Source organism: Mchenga conophoros, linkage group LG5 (genome assembly GCF_057382185.1).
Source record: "Mchenga conophoros isolate Kocher_MC1m ecotype Shallow Benthic linkage group LG5, M_conophoros_male_GT1.1, whole genome shotgun sequence".
Classification (NCBI taxonomy): domain Eukaryota; kingdom Metazoa; phylum Chordata; class Actinopteri; order Cichliformes; family Cichlidae; genus Mchenga; species Mchenga conophoros.
In genome coordinates, this window is record NC_140530.1 from 10,168,088 (window position 1) to 10,185,934 (window position 17,847).

The 17,847-nt window shown below is 43.7% G+C and overlaps 1 protein-coding gene across 3 annotated transcripts; it reads right to left on the reverse strand.

Moving 5' to 3' along the window:
• Nucleotides 1-272: 272 nt before the first annotated feature.
• Nucleotides 273-16,830, reverse strand: ccdc120b (coiled-coil domain containing 120b). 3 transcript variants are annotated; one of them, XM_085273145.1, is made up of 10 exons: nucleotides 16,537-16,830; nucleotides 7,065-7,164; nucleotides 6,579-6,709; nucleotides 5,851-5,952; nucleotides 5,613-5,733; nucleotides 5,364-5,423; nucleotides 5,024-5,177; nucleotides 4,777-4,878; nucleotides 3,395-4,432; nucleotides 273-2,845 (listed from the first exon to the last, which is right to left on the reverse strand). In XM_085273145.1, exons 2-10 carry the CDS (start codon nucleotides 7,111-7,113, stop codon nucleotides 2,749-2,751), a joined length of 1,854 nt encoding a protein of 617 aa, XP_085129271.1. In that variant the 5' UTR covers nucleotides 7,114-7,164; nucleotides 16,537-16,830; the 3' UTR covers nucleotides 273-2,748. The 3 variants fall into 3 exon arrangements, with proteins under 3 accessions (XP_085129271.1, XP_085129269.1, XP_085129270.1); XM_085273143.1 differs by having other exon boundaries at nucleotides 5,613-5,736; XM_085273144.1 differs by lacking the exon at nucleotides 16,537-16,830 and adding an exon at nucleotides 7,800-8,117 and having other exon boundaries at nucleotides 5,613-5,736.
• Between the last annotated feature and the right edge of the window lie 1,017 nt (nucleotides 16,831-17,847).

Genomic DNA, 17,847 nt, shown 5'->3' on the forward strand with positions numbered 1-17,847 from the left:
TTTTCACAGTGAATGTGTGTATATTTTTTCCATTTCCAAAAAGATAATTTAAGACATTTCAGTGTACTTGGAAAATAGGAAATCCTATCACACTAGCACTAATCAATTACCAAGAACTGCACTGGTGTTGAGGTTATACCATTTTGATAAATCCACTTATCTCTTCATTATATACTCTGGTTAATAGTTTAGAAGTGGTAGGTTTAGCACAGAGTACAACCACAGGTCATTTTCAGCACAACTTTGCTGCATATAGTACAAACACATTTGAATTTTGATTTCAACATGACACTTTATTTAGATCTCATACATACAGAACAGAGCAGGCCTTGTTTAGCCTAACTTCATAGGCCTGGTTATAAAGAGAGAAGAAAAGAGAAAACAGCTGCACTTAAATATCTTTTCTTTTTTAAGAAATAAAGAAAATATAAAGTATAACCAAATATTAAACATATCACACAGCTTAATGAAATTTTAAACATACATTACTAATTCCTGCACTGATGAGAAAGGGCTACAGTAGATGGCTACAAAACGTTATAGGTTCATAAATATAATATAGTTTGAATACATTTGCTTTAGAGCTAAATTTATATTATTTCTTTTGAACTTAGAGTACATTATATGAAAAATACCTTTATGACCCCCAGTGCACAGCAGTTTGGTCTTTGATTTCAGTCTTTAACAAGCTGGAAGGAGCTCTATGAAGCAGGAAACAGAGGATGTGAACCCATCAGACAGGCGTAGACACGAGGTTCATGTTCCACAGTGTGCTACAGTTTGTAACTGAGCAAAAACATCACAAGCACACACAAAAGAAAACTACATTCAGATGAGTCTGAAGATCAAATACAGAAAAAAAGGCAAAATCATATTAAAACCATGAAAGAAACATGCTATGTTGTTACAACAATACAAATATTTTCAGTTTACTTCTTCTGGTTTCTGTAGTGTACATTGCAAAATGCTACCCAGGCTGATTGTGAAAACAATGTAATAATGCTACTGATATACAAAGATACATGACACAATGTTAAAAAAAATATTTAAAAGAAAGCAAACATGTCAAACAGATTCCTTACAAATACAAACAGCATGTATTCTCACAAAGACATTTACTGGTATGAGACCTGCTCACACCACCATTCAGTACTGCAGCGGCCCTATTCTGGTCACATGGTCATCCTCAATTTTTTATAACCAATTAAATAGTTCTCACTTGGGGGGGAAGTGGGGTTGAAGGAGTAGGGCAGGTTATTTTGATTATACTTATTATGCGGTTAGTTCGGAAAATTACATTGTTAGTATGGGAATAGAACATTAGCTTGAGACTCATCAGTACAAGCCACTATGTACAGACCACCACCCAGACCTTCAACAGATGTTTGAAGACCAAAAAGAAAAGAAAAACCTTCTTATTGACTGTTATCTATCTTGGTGACAATTTCACAGGGGTTAAGGCTTAAGATGTTCATAAAGTGCTCTGTATGACAATCAAATCCTCCGCAAGTGAATGCAGAAAAAAAAACTAATTTGATACGAGTTATTTCTTGTCACACAGTCAAGTGCTACTGCCATACAGAAGGTCTCACTACAGCCCTAAGGTTTGTCCTAAACTGATCTAAGGTCAGCACAGAGAAGGCTACATTTATCAACCAGCACTGAGCTGAAACCCCCAAAACACCAAAATACAAATGACATCATTCCAAATACCCAAACTGAGTCACACTGTGATACGCTTTAGTCTGATTTTTAAAAACTAAATCTCACACAGTCTTAATACTAGCAACTTTAAAGTTTTTCTAACCAAGGTTTAGTTTTGATATTAAACATTTAGGCACTCCTGTCTGCTACACCATTACGCTACAGTTCATGGCCCACTTCACTTTTATCAAATATGAAAAATACAAATGGCTGTGACGTTAACGGCAGATGAGGACTGAAGCATGTTTCTGCGGTTTATATAATTTACAAACACACGTTCACTGGCATGTAATACGTCTCAAATGATGTGAGCTCATAACATCTTTGAATATAACATGGTTAATGAGCAATAAATTACCTCTTTAATATAACAGTTCTTTATATCTCAGAAGATACAAAATAGTACTTTACAGCTGTATATATTCTGTAAAAAAGTATATCTCGGCAGACTTTTCAGGATTTCAGGAAAGGATCTTGCCGTTCGCGTTGGACCAGAAATATTTATATGTGAAGTAGAGTATGATCATATTGGTATTAGATGCTCTGCAAGTCAGCACCCGTGTACAGCCACAAAACACTGGGGTTGACATTGATATTGGCAAAAATCAGGTATAACACAGGGAGCTTGCCCAGGCTTTTTCCAACTTTACAGCTACAGTTTGTCATTTACTTCAGTCTCTTTCTGCTGAGGTGGTCATGTTTTTCAATGCTGCTGAGGTCACATTATAATCAACTTGTGTGTGGAATTAAACTGATCAAAAGAAATAAAGCGAACACTTGAACAATTTATAACATTGATTTTTGTTGTCATTTTGAATCCAGCCTTCAGAAGGCTTTCCAACTATATTGTTCCATTATTTTGTTCTCAACAAATTACACAGTGTGTGTCATAAAGACTTTCAGTTTGAATATTTAATTCATCGAGATACAGCATGTGATTTAAGTGTTCCCTTAATTTTTGGAGTAGTATATCGGAGTCCATGTGAAGCTACACTGTTTTTGCGTATGTAGTGCATTGATGTGTGCATGAGTGCTGCTGCTGCTTCAGACCAAGGTGCCTGGGTCAGCACTGGGCTCCTTTGGAGTCACCTCTTGCATCTGTGGATCAGATGTCTCCTGATAGAGAGAGAACTCCATCGACCTGTGGGGGGAGGTAAAACAAGTCAATATTGCACTCCCAAAAAAATAAAAAATAAGAGAGGAAACAAATAAACACCACAAGAAGCATGCAGTAAAACCACTAAGAAATTAATTTTCTTAGGGCCCACAAAAAAAGGGGAAAAAAGTGTGCAAGACTATAACAGAGCTTGGAGAGGCCCATCCTTGGAAGCAATCAGGAACAACAAAGAGTGTTGGCATGACGCTGCCAGCAGCAGGCGATAATGCTGACCAAGCCCAAAAAAATAAATAATAAAAAGAAAATAACACAGTGTCAGTTGTAAAAGAGGATGATAGATGGATTGGCTGAGGGGCAGAGTGAGTGTAACAGCACCAGCATCTGTTGGAAGCATTGCTGCCAACATCTAAGAAGACAGACAAATCATCTGTAACACACAGATTTCAGTAATGCATCCATGCTGTACATAACCTTAAAATCCAAGCATGAAAACAACTGTGTCTTTAGGAAAAGTGCAAGGTTTTCTGAGTATAAACATCAGCTAGTGAATCACATTTAAAAAAAAATACTGACCTTCCATGGAGAGGGTGGCCATGGAAGCTGGCTGACTGGGGTATCTGAGGCCTTTGGAGGTTAGTTGGTTCACCTTGAACAGACTGGGCCTGGTGCACCAGTGGGTGTGGGTGTGAAAGACGAGAGATCCCTGCCTCGTGACCCTTTGGGGCAGCAGTAGGATAGCCAAGAGCATTCCTTAGGTACCAGTCTCTAAGGCCCTCCAGAGCCAGGGCTTTATGCAGGCTTCTTGTTGAGTCTTCTGGAGTAGGAAGAGAAAACTGTGGGGGTCTGCGGTTGAAGGAGGGACCAGACAAATCAGTCTGGTAAGGGTGCAGGTTGGGAATGGATGATGTGGTGGTTCCAGAAACAGGAAGGGGGGACTCGTACGCTGATAGTAGAATTGCATCTTGGGGATGTTGCTGCAAAGGAATAAAAGGTCCACAAGATTTGGTTCTGGTGACCTTGACCCTGCGTAGTTCAGCTTGGGATCCTCTAAGGACCATGGGACTGTAGGGAGGTGCAGCACTGGGAAGGTGCACCTGGGAATGGGAAAATCCATTGGCATGGGGAGGCACTGCTGCAGTGGATGAGCGAGGGGAGGACATGTCTTGCCAGATCCTTCCTGTGGACTGGTACAGATGGTGCTGCACTTGCATCCTCTGCTGTTTTCCCCAGATATAGTCCATCAAAAGTTCGTTGTAGCCACCGCTTGCTCCCCTGCCACCCATAGACAGACGCATTTTGACTTGCTCAACAGAGCTGTCCACATGCCCCTCGGGGCTGCCCAAGTGAATATGCCGCAGTTTTCCATCTGTCAGCGTCTCCGAACTCTTGTAGGGCCCTCCTCTCTGCGGCATGCCGTTTCTAGGGGCTGGGTCGTCTGGAAGGCTCGATCTGTCCAGCAGGGCCTCAGAGCTGTTGCTGCGCCTGGCTCGGGAGCTGTACGGACAGCTGCGGCGGTCAGAGGAAGAACCTTCTTGAGCCAACGGAATCATGTACGGCACATCCAGGCTGCCAGACCACTGTTTCAGCCCATTTCCACCAGATGCATCTGACCTAAGATATGAGCACAGCAAATGAGCACAGCAGCAGCGCAAAGTAATCAGAGAGGAAACTAAAGAACTTTAGATACAGCAGAGTGAGTGACAGCAGCTTTAAGCTAATCCATGTAACTGAATTTCACAGAAAAGTTACCTTTTAAAAAAGGAAAATTTTTTATGCCAAAAGTCCAAAGAATTAAAAACCTTTGCTGGTAGCTGAATTTGACATTAATCGCAGTTACAACCTGAAGTCTCTGTCTTCATTTGGCTAAGTCATTAAGCCATTTCCAACCATACAGTTATCACAGGAGGCGGGAGGTGTGCAGCATCAGACAGAAGCAGCCCAGCATCACAGATTACCTGACATGAACGCTGATGGGAGCAGTTCGGGCCAACATAGGAGTTGCTGGAACACTTCTGCCTTCAACGTTAGAAGCACTTCTAGGTAAAGAGTGAGTTGGGCTGTGGAAGAAAACCAAAAAACAAAGAATCACAAGATGCAATTAGCATTTGTAACCCACACAATCCTGATCATTTACTTTTGTGTGCTTATGCTGTGAATGTAACAGAGCAGGCAGGCTGCACAGGGTCACCTTAAGATACACACCTAACAGAGCTAGTGACAGAGTTGCGTCGTGTCCTCATCTCGTAATAAATCTCCACTGGGGATAGCTTCCTGCTGATTCTGTGGTCAGGGCTGCCTGCAGTAAGTCGTGGCTGAGACAGAGATCGCTGGTCTGCAGCCACGCTCGGTGAAGACTCTGTAGGAGGAAGAACAACAAATCTTCTTTTGATGTAGTCAACTTTCAATAAAAGCCTTAAAAGTGCAATTTTTGGTGCAGAGCATTAATAACACTGCATATTCTCATGTTTTAAGAATGATGTTGGGTCAGAGGTTCAGTTATTTCTTTGGTGAATGTGGATACACACGGAGACTGTTGACTCACCATTGTCATGGGATGTTGAATCTGACATGGAGCTTGTACTCTCTGACATGACAGTGTCCTCTGAAACACAAAGGATATAGGTCGTAGGCAAAGCAGCATGACACCTGGTGGCTTAGGTAAACAAAAATGCAAAAGTGCAAAGATGATGTTTTCAGCATTGTGCTATTGTTATTGTGTAGCTTTGGGGGGGGGGGGGGGGGGTTGTTCTTTAAGTGTGCAGGTGTGGGATTAGTTGCCATGGTACTGTACCTGTGTGACAGCCCCGATGGACCGTTCTTTTGCTATTTGGAACGTTTCGGTCTGATTCCGAGTGTCTGTACAGAGCACCCGTGAAGATGGCTTTCATCTGCTTTCTTTGGGCAGCCTCATCCTGCTGCCAGGGAAAGTCACCCATGTTAGACTGAGTATACACACACACACACACACACACACACAAAACGGTACAGCTACTGCGTAAACACAATTGATATTCAAGGTGTTGACTTACCTCTGCCTTGGCAATGGGCGCTAGGCCAGCTCTCCGCTGCACCAGCGGGGGTTTCTCTCCTGTCTCCAATGGGAAAGCACGTGGCAATTTCCCAGTCAGCTCCTGTAGAGGACATCGATTAGCCCCCAGTTACTGAAATCCTTCTCACTGGCCACTGAGGTGCAAACTGTTTCATAAAGTCATAACCATTTAACGGATTACTTTAAGTCTCTTAAAAAAAATAAAAATAAAAATTCCTTAAATGGTCAAGATATGGCACGAGATATATGCCAACAATAATTTGGCTGCGTTTAGCATTTACCTCTAAAGCAGAACCATAACTCTGCAGTTGAGAAGTGCTTCAGATGTCTAAGTAAGCTACACTGACAACAGAGCAGACAACTTCTGAATCCATAAATAGGCACACAGATAGAATGAGTCACCATCCAGCTGAAAACAGGGACGTGTTGAACAGCTGTTAAAGAAAAGCTGAGGCAGCTGCGGATTCATTAACATGCACTGACAGGCTCTCAGAAGCAATCAAGCAAAGATTTTGTCTGTGAAAAATATCCCCTTTTCAACAAGTTGTTAGCTGCAGCTGAGCTCAGATGTTCACGTTTATTCTCATTTTTACAGAAGACTTAAATTTGCTGTTAAACCACACTGCAGCTATCCACTCATCGCTTGAGGTGTACGGAGAGAGAATCTAAGCTGAGCTACGTTTCGAAGATGAAGCGAGATCGACTCACAGCTTCCTGCAAACAGACTTGTTTGAGCTCTCCCACTCTGGCGTTGAGGAGAGCCTCCAAGGCCTGCTTCCTCTCTTGCAGACTTGCGATCCTCTCAGCCTGCAGCTTGCCATCCTGGCAGCCTTGAACATCTAGGAGGCACAACGCATGAAAGTCACTTTTGCACACAGTGAAATTCAGATGTGGACTCAAACTGGCAGTGATTTCATTAAAAACGCAATCTTGTGGGTTATGTTTATACTGTATCACAGTGTCGTGTTTTTGAAGGTGTCTGTTCTCAGAGTGCTCTGATAAGATTATCTGGCAGCTGTAGTGGCAGTATGTGAACAAAAGGTCTTCACAAAGACAGATGTTTTTTCAGCTGGCAGTTCCCTAGAGAAAAAACTGGCAGGAAAACAAGCAAGCTGATGGTTTCTCAAGCCTTTTCAGACTTGTCCACAGATGGAAGTGTGAATCCTTACACTGTGAATAGTCATCATTACTCACCAGGAGCCCCCAAACCCATGGATGTGATCAGATGTCCTTTGACCTCCATGTGATGTAATTCTGGGGACTTTACAATTCACGCTCTCAGCCACACCCTCACCTGAGAAAGAGAGATGAAGGTTTAAAATGTATCATTAGCCAGCTTTGTGTTATCTGGAGGTACAAGACACAAATATTTTAGAAATCTGCCAAAAACCTGTTTGAAATATACCCAAATGTGAGCCAGTACACTGGACTTATGTGAGGAGTTAAGTAAATCAAATGGGCTGATTCTTATATAGCGCCTTTCTACTCTCCTGGAGCGTTTATATGCCACACTCACCGGAGCTGTTTTCTATGCTTTTTAACTAACATTCATACTCCAGTGGATGCATCAGAGAGCAACTTGGGGTTAGTATCTTGCCCAAGGATATTTGGCATTCAGACTCAGGTAGCCAGGGATCAAACCACCAGCCTTCCAATCAGTAGACTGACCTGCTCTACCTCCTGAGCTACAGCCACCCCAAGCATTACATCCAATCACTGAAACTAATTTTTCGGTTCAAGTAACATGAAGTAACTGTAACTGAGCACTGGAAATAGCAGCCACAGCACATACATACATACACATATACTGTACATACGCGTATGTATGTATGTATGTATGTATGTATGTATGTATGTATGTATGTATATCGGAGTTGCAGAAAGGTGCGACAAAGAAGGTGCATAAGAAATACAGCAAGCTGTCCATACCTGAGGCCTTGGAAACTGCCAAGCAAAGACTCACAGCCTTGGCCAGCCGCTTGAGGAGGTACACCAGAGAGATAGAAGGCAGGAGAATAAACCAGCTGTTCTCCACAGAACCAGCAAAGGTGTACTCTCAGTGGCAAGGGAACAATAAGAGAACAGCACCACCAAGGCTGGAGACGGAGCAATACTGGAAGGGCATATGGGAGAAGGACGCAACCCATAACGGCATTGCTCAGTGGCTAGAGGATCTGAGGGCAGACCACAGCGAACTCCCTGAACAGGGTCCAGTAACCATCACAGTGGCAGATATCCAAGAACGGGTCTCCAGTATGAAGAGTTGGACAGCACCAGGCCCCGACATGGTTCACGCCTACTGGCTAAAGAAGCTGACTGCACTCCACGAGCGCCTAGCAGCACAAATGAACCAGCTGCTAGTTAACGAGAGACACCCGGAATGGCTAACTGAAGGCCGGACGGTCCTGATCCCCAAGGACCCCAAGAAGGGACCGGTCCCATCCAACTACCGACCAATAACCTGCCTCAGTACTACATGGAAGCTCCTGTCAGGCATCATATCGGCTAAGATGAACAGGCACATGGGTCAATACATGAGCGGGACACAGAAAGGAATTGGCAAGAATACCAGAGGTGCAAAACACCAGCTACTGGTAGACAGAACAATCAGCCGAGACTGCAAGACCAGACTGACCAACCTGTGCACTGCCTGGATTGATTACAAGAAGGCCTATGACTCAATGCCCCACAGCTGGATACTGGAATGCCTAGAATTGTACAAGATCAATGGGACCCTAAGAGCCTTCATCAGGAACTCAATGGGGATGTGGCGTACAACACTAGAGGCCAACTCCAAGCCCATAGCACAAGTCACCATCAAGTGCAGGATCTACCAAGGAGATGCTCTGTCCCCACTGCTGTTCTGCATAGGCCTGAACCCCCTCAGTGAGATCATTAACAAGACTGGCTACGGATACCGACTACGGAACAGAGCAGTTGTCAGCCACCTCCTGTACATGGATGACATCAAGCTGTATGCCAAGAGTGAACGAGACATCGATTCACTGATCCACACTACCAGGCTATACAGCAATGACATTGGAATGTCGTTCGGACTGGAGAAGTGTAGTCGGATGGTAACAAAGAGAGGGAAGGTAGTCAGAACTGAGGGGATTGAACTACCAGAAGGCAACATTGCAGACATAGAGGACAGTTACAAGTACTTGGGGATCCCACAGGCGAATGGGAACCATGAAGAGGCCGCTAGAAAAGCTGCAACCACCAAGTACCTGCAGAGGGTCAGGCAAGTCCTGAGGAGTCAGCTGAATGGTAAGAACAAGATCCGGGCCATCAACACGTACGCCCTGCCCGTGATCAGGTACCCTGCTGGGGTAATAGGCTGGCCAAAGGAGGAGATAGAAGCCACTGACATAAAGACAAGAAAGCTCCTTACCATGCATGGAGGGTTTCACCCCAAATCCAGCACCCTGAGGCTGTACGCTAAGCGGAAGGAAGGGGGCCGGGGACTGGTGAGTGTCAGCACCACAGTCCAGGATGAGACAACGAACATCCAAGAATACATTGGGAAGATGGCCCCAACTGACCGAGTGCTCAGTGAATACCTCAGGCAGCAGAAACCCAAGAAAGAGGAGGGAGACGAGGAACCATCATGGAAGGACAGGCCCCTGCACGGTATGTACCACCGGCAGATAGAGGAGGCGGCTGATATCCAGAAATCCTACCAGTGGCTGGACAAAGCTGGACTGAAAGACAGCACAGAGGCACTAATCATGGCAGCACAAGAACAAGCTCTGAGCACAAGATCCATACAGGCTGGGGTCTATCACACCAGGCAAGACCCCAGGTGCAGGCTGTGTAAAGATGCCCCAGAGACAATCCAGCACATAACAGCAGGGTGCAAGATGCTAGCAGGCAAGGCATACATGGAACGCCATAACCAAGTGGCCGGCATAGTGTACAGGAACATCTGTGCCGAGTATAACCTGGAAGTCCCGAGGTCAAAATGGGAGATGCCCCCAAGGGTGGTGGAGAATGACCGAGCTAAGATCCTGTGGGACTTCCAGATACAGACGGACAAAATGGTGGTGGCTAACCAACCGGACATAGTGGTGGTAGACAAACAGAAGAAGACGGCCGTAGTGATCGATGTAGCGGTTCCGAATGACAGCAATATCAGGAAGAAGGAACACGAGAAGCTAGAGAAATACCAAGGGCTCAGAGAAGAGCTCGAGAGGATGTGGAGGGTGAAGGTAACGGTGGTCCCCGTGGTAATCGGAGCACTAGGTGCGGTGACTCCCAAGCTAGGCGAGTGGCTCCAGCAGATCCCGGGAATAACATCGGAGATCTCTGTCCAGAAGAGCGCAGTCCTGGGAACAGCTAAGATACTGCGCAGGACCCTCAAGCTCCCAGGCCTCTGGTAGAGGACCCGAGCTTGAAGGATAAACCGCCCGCAGGGGCGTGCTGGGTGTTTTTTATATATATATATATATATATATATATATATATATATACACACACACACACACACACACACACACACACACACACACACACACACACATGCACACACAAACAAAAAAAAAGCATTCGATCAGATGGCACAAGGGTCCATCAGGGGGCGCTGCTGTCCCTCTGCTCAGGTATTTAAAAACTGTATCACTAATTACGAGTTAGTTTCTGTAACAACAGACTTGTGGGAGAATATTTGACTCAGAAAGAGAAAAGACAAAAAAATGTCTTAGATCAGAAAAAAAAGGCACCAGGTGATAGCAACAATTTAAATGAAACCACAATAAACCCAGTTATGACGGTATGCAAGATTATAAATTTAGGATTTAATGAGTTCTAGAGAACATTTTGAGAGTAAGTTCATCTAGAGTCCAAACATAACTTGCAGACTAGGCCTTCTGAAAGAGAGTAATACTCTAAATACTCCAAAATTAGCCCTTGGATGCAATTAGTAGCCAATTAATTTGCAAAGAGAAGGAAAATGAGACGAGATAAGTAGCATTAATAATGTATGGACAGATACAGAGGGAGAAATCTAATCCCTGTGTGTTTCATGCCTCACAAGCTCAAAGCTACCATCACAAAAAAAGCAAGAGAAACAGAGCCAGAAGCAAAGTGTTGGAATAAGTAACAAAGCCGGCGAAGAATGCAATCAGTGGCATTTCCTCCAAGCGACTGTCATAAATGTCAAGGTTCACACAAAATTCACATCATTTTAAAACTTCTACATATAATCATCTATTTATCTGTTGAGAAGGAACAACAGATAATCGGGGGGAAAAACTAAGACATGTACTGTTTTTACTAAACTGTTGCAGGTGAGGCTCGGTTCATATACTCTCTTCTACATAATGGAGATTCATTACAAACAAAGCCTCTTCCCTAATGCCCAGTAGAGACTTGACATCCAAAAATAGCGATCGCGTTTTCTGCCAAAACCTCTCGCTCGGCGTTGCTCACAAATCGCTGCCGTAAATAAGCATCCTGCTGTCTTCTTGCCAGTCGAGTAAATCATAAAACGGCTCCATTCAGCCCACAAATCTAGATGGAAGGCCTCAAGGGCTGGATCAGAATTACCATTTCCAAAGATTGCTTCTGCCAGTGTCCCATCTTTCAAAAGGAAACATTTATCTATCAGTTAGTCTGAGCAGCTGTCTCAGAGCTCTGCTCAGATTTTTGGCTTTTTTTTAGGCCAGAAACATTAGAGTTCTGTTTTCCTGCCTCAAACAACACGACGCTCACTTTCTGTGAAGACATACTTGAAATACTTCCAGAGTTTGCGTTGGCTCCTGTTCTGGAAGTGAACCAGTAAGTGCTGTTTGCTCCTGTACATGCGAAAACCCCCGCATGCTTGACCTCCTATTGACAGACAAACAGGAGCCTTTCACACAAGCAAGTGGCAGACAAAAGCTCATCACATGAATCCTGTTACACAAAAACGAGTTCATGATGATTAAATTTTCAGTTAATCTAATACACCAAGTGGGATTTTCACCTGGGAGTGTACAAGGCAGTGTCATGTCTGTTCTTTGTTGAACAGCCGAACAGTAAACCCACAGAGAGAAGCAGTCGAGAGGAGACTGAGACATTTGGTATTCATCTGGACTGTCGCTGGGCAGCTGGAGCCAAAAGGCTGCCATGCCCCTAAGAATGGCTTTGTCCAGCAACCAAAACATTTCCAAGGAAATTCAGTGCAATCCCCCCCTTTTGTTTTTGTTAAACAAAACTAAATGTGCCCACTCTGTCATCATAAAAACACTAAAACCTCAGTCCTCAGTGCAGATATCACTGGTTCATCTTTGCTACTATAACAATACGTCTCACACTTCCTTTTTATAGTCTTACAATGAGCATCCTAGCAAGAAACAACACATTCTTCCTCTTACTTAGATAAAGTTTAATTCCTTAGCAAGCTGCATTTAATTTATGTCCTGAAGAAGGAATTCAGTGCCACATAAATTGGGGACACCAAATCATGAAATAGTGTGTGAAATAATCTGTTCTGTTTCTGTTATGCAGTTGAATAGCAGCTGAAATATGGCAGACATGTTTTGGCAGCGCATTATGATGACAAATTGAAGACCTCAATCAATGTGACCGTAATGAAAATGGGCTTGAAACTTTCAATATCATTTTTTTTGTGTAATTACTTCACAAATGGATAATTTTCTCAGTTATTTGTAATTGTTAATGTCAGGTTGTTTCTTCAGAGTAATGTCTTTGAGCAAAAATTAAAATCATTCTGCAATGGCCCCTTTCTGTGTTTTGTGCCTGAAATTTTTAACTGTACCATTAGTTTTGTCCACAACAAACCACAAACCAACTAGTACATTTGCTTTACTTTGAAATAATAGGAATAACTGTACATTCCAGCTTATTACATTAGGGTGAAACCCACCTGATAACCTCCAGTTATTTAGACTTGTGGGTAAAAGCGGCCTATTATGGGAGGGTTAGCAGACATGGCTAACAAATACCTTAAAGACCTTTATTCACCATCCCTTACCCACCTAAATGACATCTATGAAATGTTTGTTGGCTGGTTGTAGGCTACTCCTAATTTTTCCTGCTGTTCAGCAGTGGTTGAACCTACAGTGCATCTTGTTATAAAGGTGTTTATAACTACAGAAAGAATGCAAAGACACCACAATGGGGCTATGGTTAAAACACCATAGCAGTAATCACTGTGTAATAGCAGCTAGAGGAAAGGTGAAGACCAGTTGCAACAGATCCACCATGGCCACACGTAACAGATAACACACCTGAGGGGATCAGATGCATCACTACCTTAAGTTAAGTGCCAGCTTTGTAAGCACCTGCTGTGCAGAGGCACAGGTGTGACAATACAGGACTGCAACACACTTCAGGGGGGGAAGCATGAGTGAGATGGTAAATGCACTACTACATGAACCCTTTTCCCGACATGACATACGTCTGATGCTTTTTTCCAGCACTTTCTATCACCCACAAAGGAGTACAGCATCTTGCCCAAAGACACTTTAACATGGAGACTGGAGTAGCTCAGAATTGAACCACAGACCTTCTGATTAACGGATGACAACGACCTCCTGAACCACAGCCGCCCTCACAGAATCTGAGGAGATATAGATTTTAAACACCACAGCTTCAAACACTTGTTGGCCGAGCATGCGTATGGGCTGTGGATGGTGGTACAGATAGCACTGAAGGAACCGTGTCGATGAAAACATGAGCCGTGCGATGAGAGCGAGCTGCCCTGTGCAGCTCGTATCACTCAAATGCAAATCGAGGAAGAGTTTAATATTCTAGACGGGCTAAACACTGAAGCCCGTACCGTAGCTCTGATCCTCCTGTGTCCACACAAGGAGCCATAATGCTCTCTCGTCAGCTTAGAAGTGATGCATATTAGCTTGAAATATTCACAGCAAAGCTACATTCCTACAGACAACAGTTTTATGCGTCGTCTCCCTTGATAAACACGATGGCTCTCGGCTCTTAAACAGATTCACTCTCTCTCTACTGTCAGCTTTCATGTGGCCCAAGAGTCCTGGGAACAGGAAAAGCTATTGTTGAGAATTTATAATACACATATTCAAGACTTAAAACTACAAGTCTTAATACAGTGCGGCAGGAGCTTTTGCAGCACCACCATATGCTGCACAGCAGGTTTATTGGTCTCTTTCAACAGGCGGCTGTGGTATAAAGGAGCAGCTGAAACCCCACCTCCAGCTAACTATGGGCAGGTGAGGCCAGCAGCCCTCATGTTGACCGCTGGTGTTGACACAGCTGCTGCTGTTGTCAACTTACACATGTGAACCAGAGGAGGGTTACAACTACACAGCTCCTGTTAGGCTAGCATGAGGATCCCCCGCTGGTTCCTGAGAAGTTAATAGGCAGCAGACAGTTAAAAACTACAGTTTGCACCACTGTCTGTGTCAGTTGTTACAAAGCAGTGTCTCACTGCTTTCACTGGTGCACCAGGACAGCATTTCTCCGTGTCTAAAGCCATACTGATCTAATCTATAGGAGAACAGTAATGCAACTCCCAAACATTGACTATCAGACCCCAAGGACCCTGTAAGGATGGGATAGAAATGTAAGAAGGAGGAAGATGTAATTTATGATTCAACAAAGAAGAGATTGGACAAGGTCAGACATACGGCTGATTCAGAGCTGCCTCCACCTGAGCAACCCCTAGAACTGTGGATGGAGGGCTTATGCAGGGGTCAGGTGACCCTCCAACCAACCCCACGCACCAATGTGATCTCTTCGTTTTGCTCTCTATATCCATGAAATACTGATTTATAATGCACTTATCAGCACAAGGCAGGGCAGCTTAGCCAAGGCTGACCAATCGTATAGCTCGTCCTCTCTCCCTCCCCGGGCCTTGATGCTCACCTTTGTATGTTTGACACAACTACCACAGGCAAAACAAAGCAAAGCCCAGTGATTGCTATCCACCTGGATTCCGCTAAGCTGAGGTTGGAGGAGAGGAGGGTGCAGTAATAAAGAAAGGAATGTGACTCTAATGTCCGAGGGGATTATTGCTATACATTTTTCCTTTGGTCTGTAACACCTGGAGGGATTTCTGTATGTCCAACGCTGGTTTTAATGCTCTGTGGCTTGCTGTAATCCACTTTGCTGATTCTGGAAAGAGTTCAGTGCTTTTGTTTCGCTCAGACTTATGAAGTGCAGCCACAGCAGCCACGCCATTACATTCAATATTTACACACTAAAGGACCTTGATCTGATTTTTTTGTGTTTTGAAGAAAAGTAGGTGAATACGCTCCCCCATCTGTAGTACTACAGTCGCTTGATCAGACTTTATTCCTTGGTTCTAGCAACAAGATACTTTAGATGAAGCTAAATGTTTCTCATTTTGACTCTATGTCTATGTGCTAGTAAGAAGTAGTGAAACGACTAACCAGATCAAGCAGCCAGTGTTTCTTTTCACACTCTGTACTTAACGTGCATGTTTTGTCAGTTACCTACTACAGAACTACACATTCAAATTTGTGTCAGCCCATGTCTTAAGGGGATTGTTTAAAAAAAAAAAGAAAAAATATTGTAACCTTGATGCAATGGTATTAAATGTTATTAAAAAAAATGCAACTGTGACAAAGCTATCTGGGTCAAAGTCCACGTCCATGGAATGTGACTGAACTGTACTGAAACACAACAGCCAAAGGGAGTGCTTTGTACTGTACAGGCGAACAGAAACACTAACATGACTGGTTTCATCCTAATCCCTGTGATCAAGAGGAAACTGAGCATGAGAATGGTCTCCCAGCACACCAACCCCTTTGCTTGTAAATGTCATGTCCCTGCACTAACAACTGTAAATAAAAAAGGAGCAATGAGCATAAGGCTTCAAAGGAAAACCCTCTTGTAAAAAACAGAGGTGTTTCCCAGAAACGCCAAAAGGTGGACTACAGTGACTCGCTGTAAAAGGCACCAACACATTTTTACGAGCCCACCCCACCAAAAGGGATCCTGACGGACAGGCTCGCTCAGGGATCTGTTAATAATAGGAGCTTAACGCTGCTGCATGTGACCGAGCAGTATTAATAAATGAGAGGAGTGAAGCAATAAGGCCCAGGAGACGGCAGTAACAAGATGTTCGGGTCTGTTTTTTTTGCTCCATAACAATACAGCAACAGGGGAGAAGTTATGCATTCCCGGGAAGCTTGGCACACATTTTCACTCCTTTAAAAATTGAATTTGAGACGTTCTTGCAGTTCTGCCACCCCCTGCCTCCTGACGAGCGTGCCACACAAACGACCCGTTGCACTGTTTTCTGGCACAACGCGTACACAAACGCAAGGCTCTCACTTGATGCGGTCCTTGCATTCATCGTACGGACATGTGATTTGGCTCAGCATAAAGCACGCGTTCGCACATCCAGTCTGCGCTGATCCCCGCATCTGCATAGCCGTTGCAGACGGCGGCGCACCGGCTGATAATGAAACGCACCGGACTCATTATGGAAGCGATAACACATCGCAGGTGTGTCACAGCTCGCCACGATGACAAACGTCTTTTCACACGAGCTAAATGCGTGAACAGATGCGAGGACGTTTTGCGGACTCGCGTTTAGGCCGATGCATTTCATTTTATAGAGAATATCTCATTTTTTAAAAAAGCCGTACTGGTAACTATTAATTAATACGCCCATTTAGGATGGAAGAGGACATATTGGAGCAGAATCCCCTCTTACCAGAGAGCATGACTGATGCCTTGCGAGGTCTCCATGGTTCTCTGGAGCGAAAGCAGGGGGAGGAAAATCATTCCTGCTTGTTTTTATTGGCAAAATGTGCGGAGATCCACGGAAAAGAGCTGCCCGTTCATGATGGTTCACTATCCCAATTGTAATTCACCAGCAGCCTCGCGACCTCCGCTGCGTCGGAGCTCTGCGCATCTCAACAGACCTGCTTTCTGCGCGGCATGAAAACGCTCTCTTTCACACAGCCAGCTGACTCCAACACGACCACAGCGACGATGCCCCTCCCCAGATGGTACATGCCTTCAATGTGCGCCACTCGATCCTCTAATAAGAATGTAACCCAGGTGTTGCACAGTAGCGTGGATTCATGTGCAGCATTCAAGGTAACCCTCTCCAAACCCCCAAGAGACTTTTTTTCCAGATTTAAAAATTGATACGTTCAACTCGAAAAATTCAAATAGTCGTTTTAGTTTTACTGCTTTCTATGTCAGAGATAATTTGGACCGCACCATACCAAATTATAGCAGCCCAACATGGCTTTTTAATGGGAAGTTTATTGCGTTCTTCCATCCTTAATTCCATAACTTCAGTTGTAATAAACGTCAATAATGATTTGATTTCTTTTATACAAAGAGATCCAGATTTTCTGGAACTCTGACAGTTATTAGTATTAAAAAAACGCATTCAATATCCTTTGAAGTGCTAACTTTTTAATGTTTCGGAGTGGATTAATATTGGACTAATTTCAGGGCTTCAAATGTTGTAAGAAAATTCACTGTAAGTATTAAGACGTATATCCGATCCAGAAACAGCTTTATACTAATTAAAATATTTTTTTCAGCACATCACCAAATAACGGGCGAAAAAAGTGTCTCAAAACAAAAAAGGACCTGTTAAACACCTGTTACCAGCCAAGTGAAGCACACATTTCACTCTCTGAAGACAAAGTTAAAGGCGAGAGATCCACAAACAACAGCTGCGCTAAAGTCCTGGCAACAAATCATAAAGGGGAAACTGAAATTTGTGGTTAAATGGTCAGTTTTGCCTGAGAAAGTTCGTAAGTACAGCACTTGGTTCTTCCTTGATTATCTTCATCAGTACAGGACAACCTGGAGCATCTTTTTTGAAAGAGTCAGTTCCCAGAATTCATAGCAAAGCTTTTGACCGCTCATGAAGAACGATCAACAAAACCGACAAAGTGCTTGTTAAAGGCACAGCTGAACTCTGAACATTACACTGTTGCAGTCAAATTTACACGAACTCTCTCTAGAATCTGATTTATATTAACTGATCAAAGTATGTTTA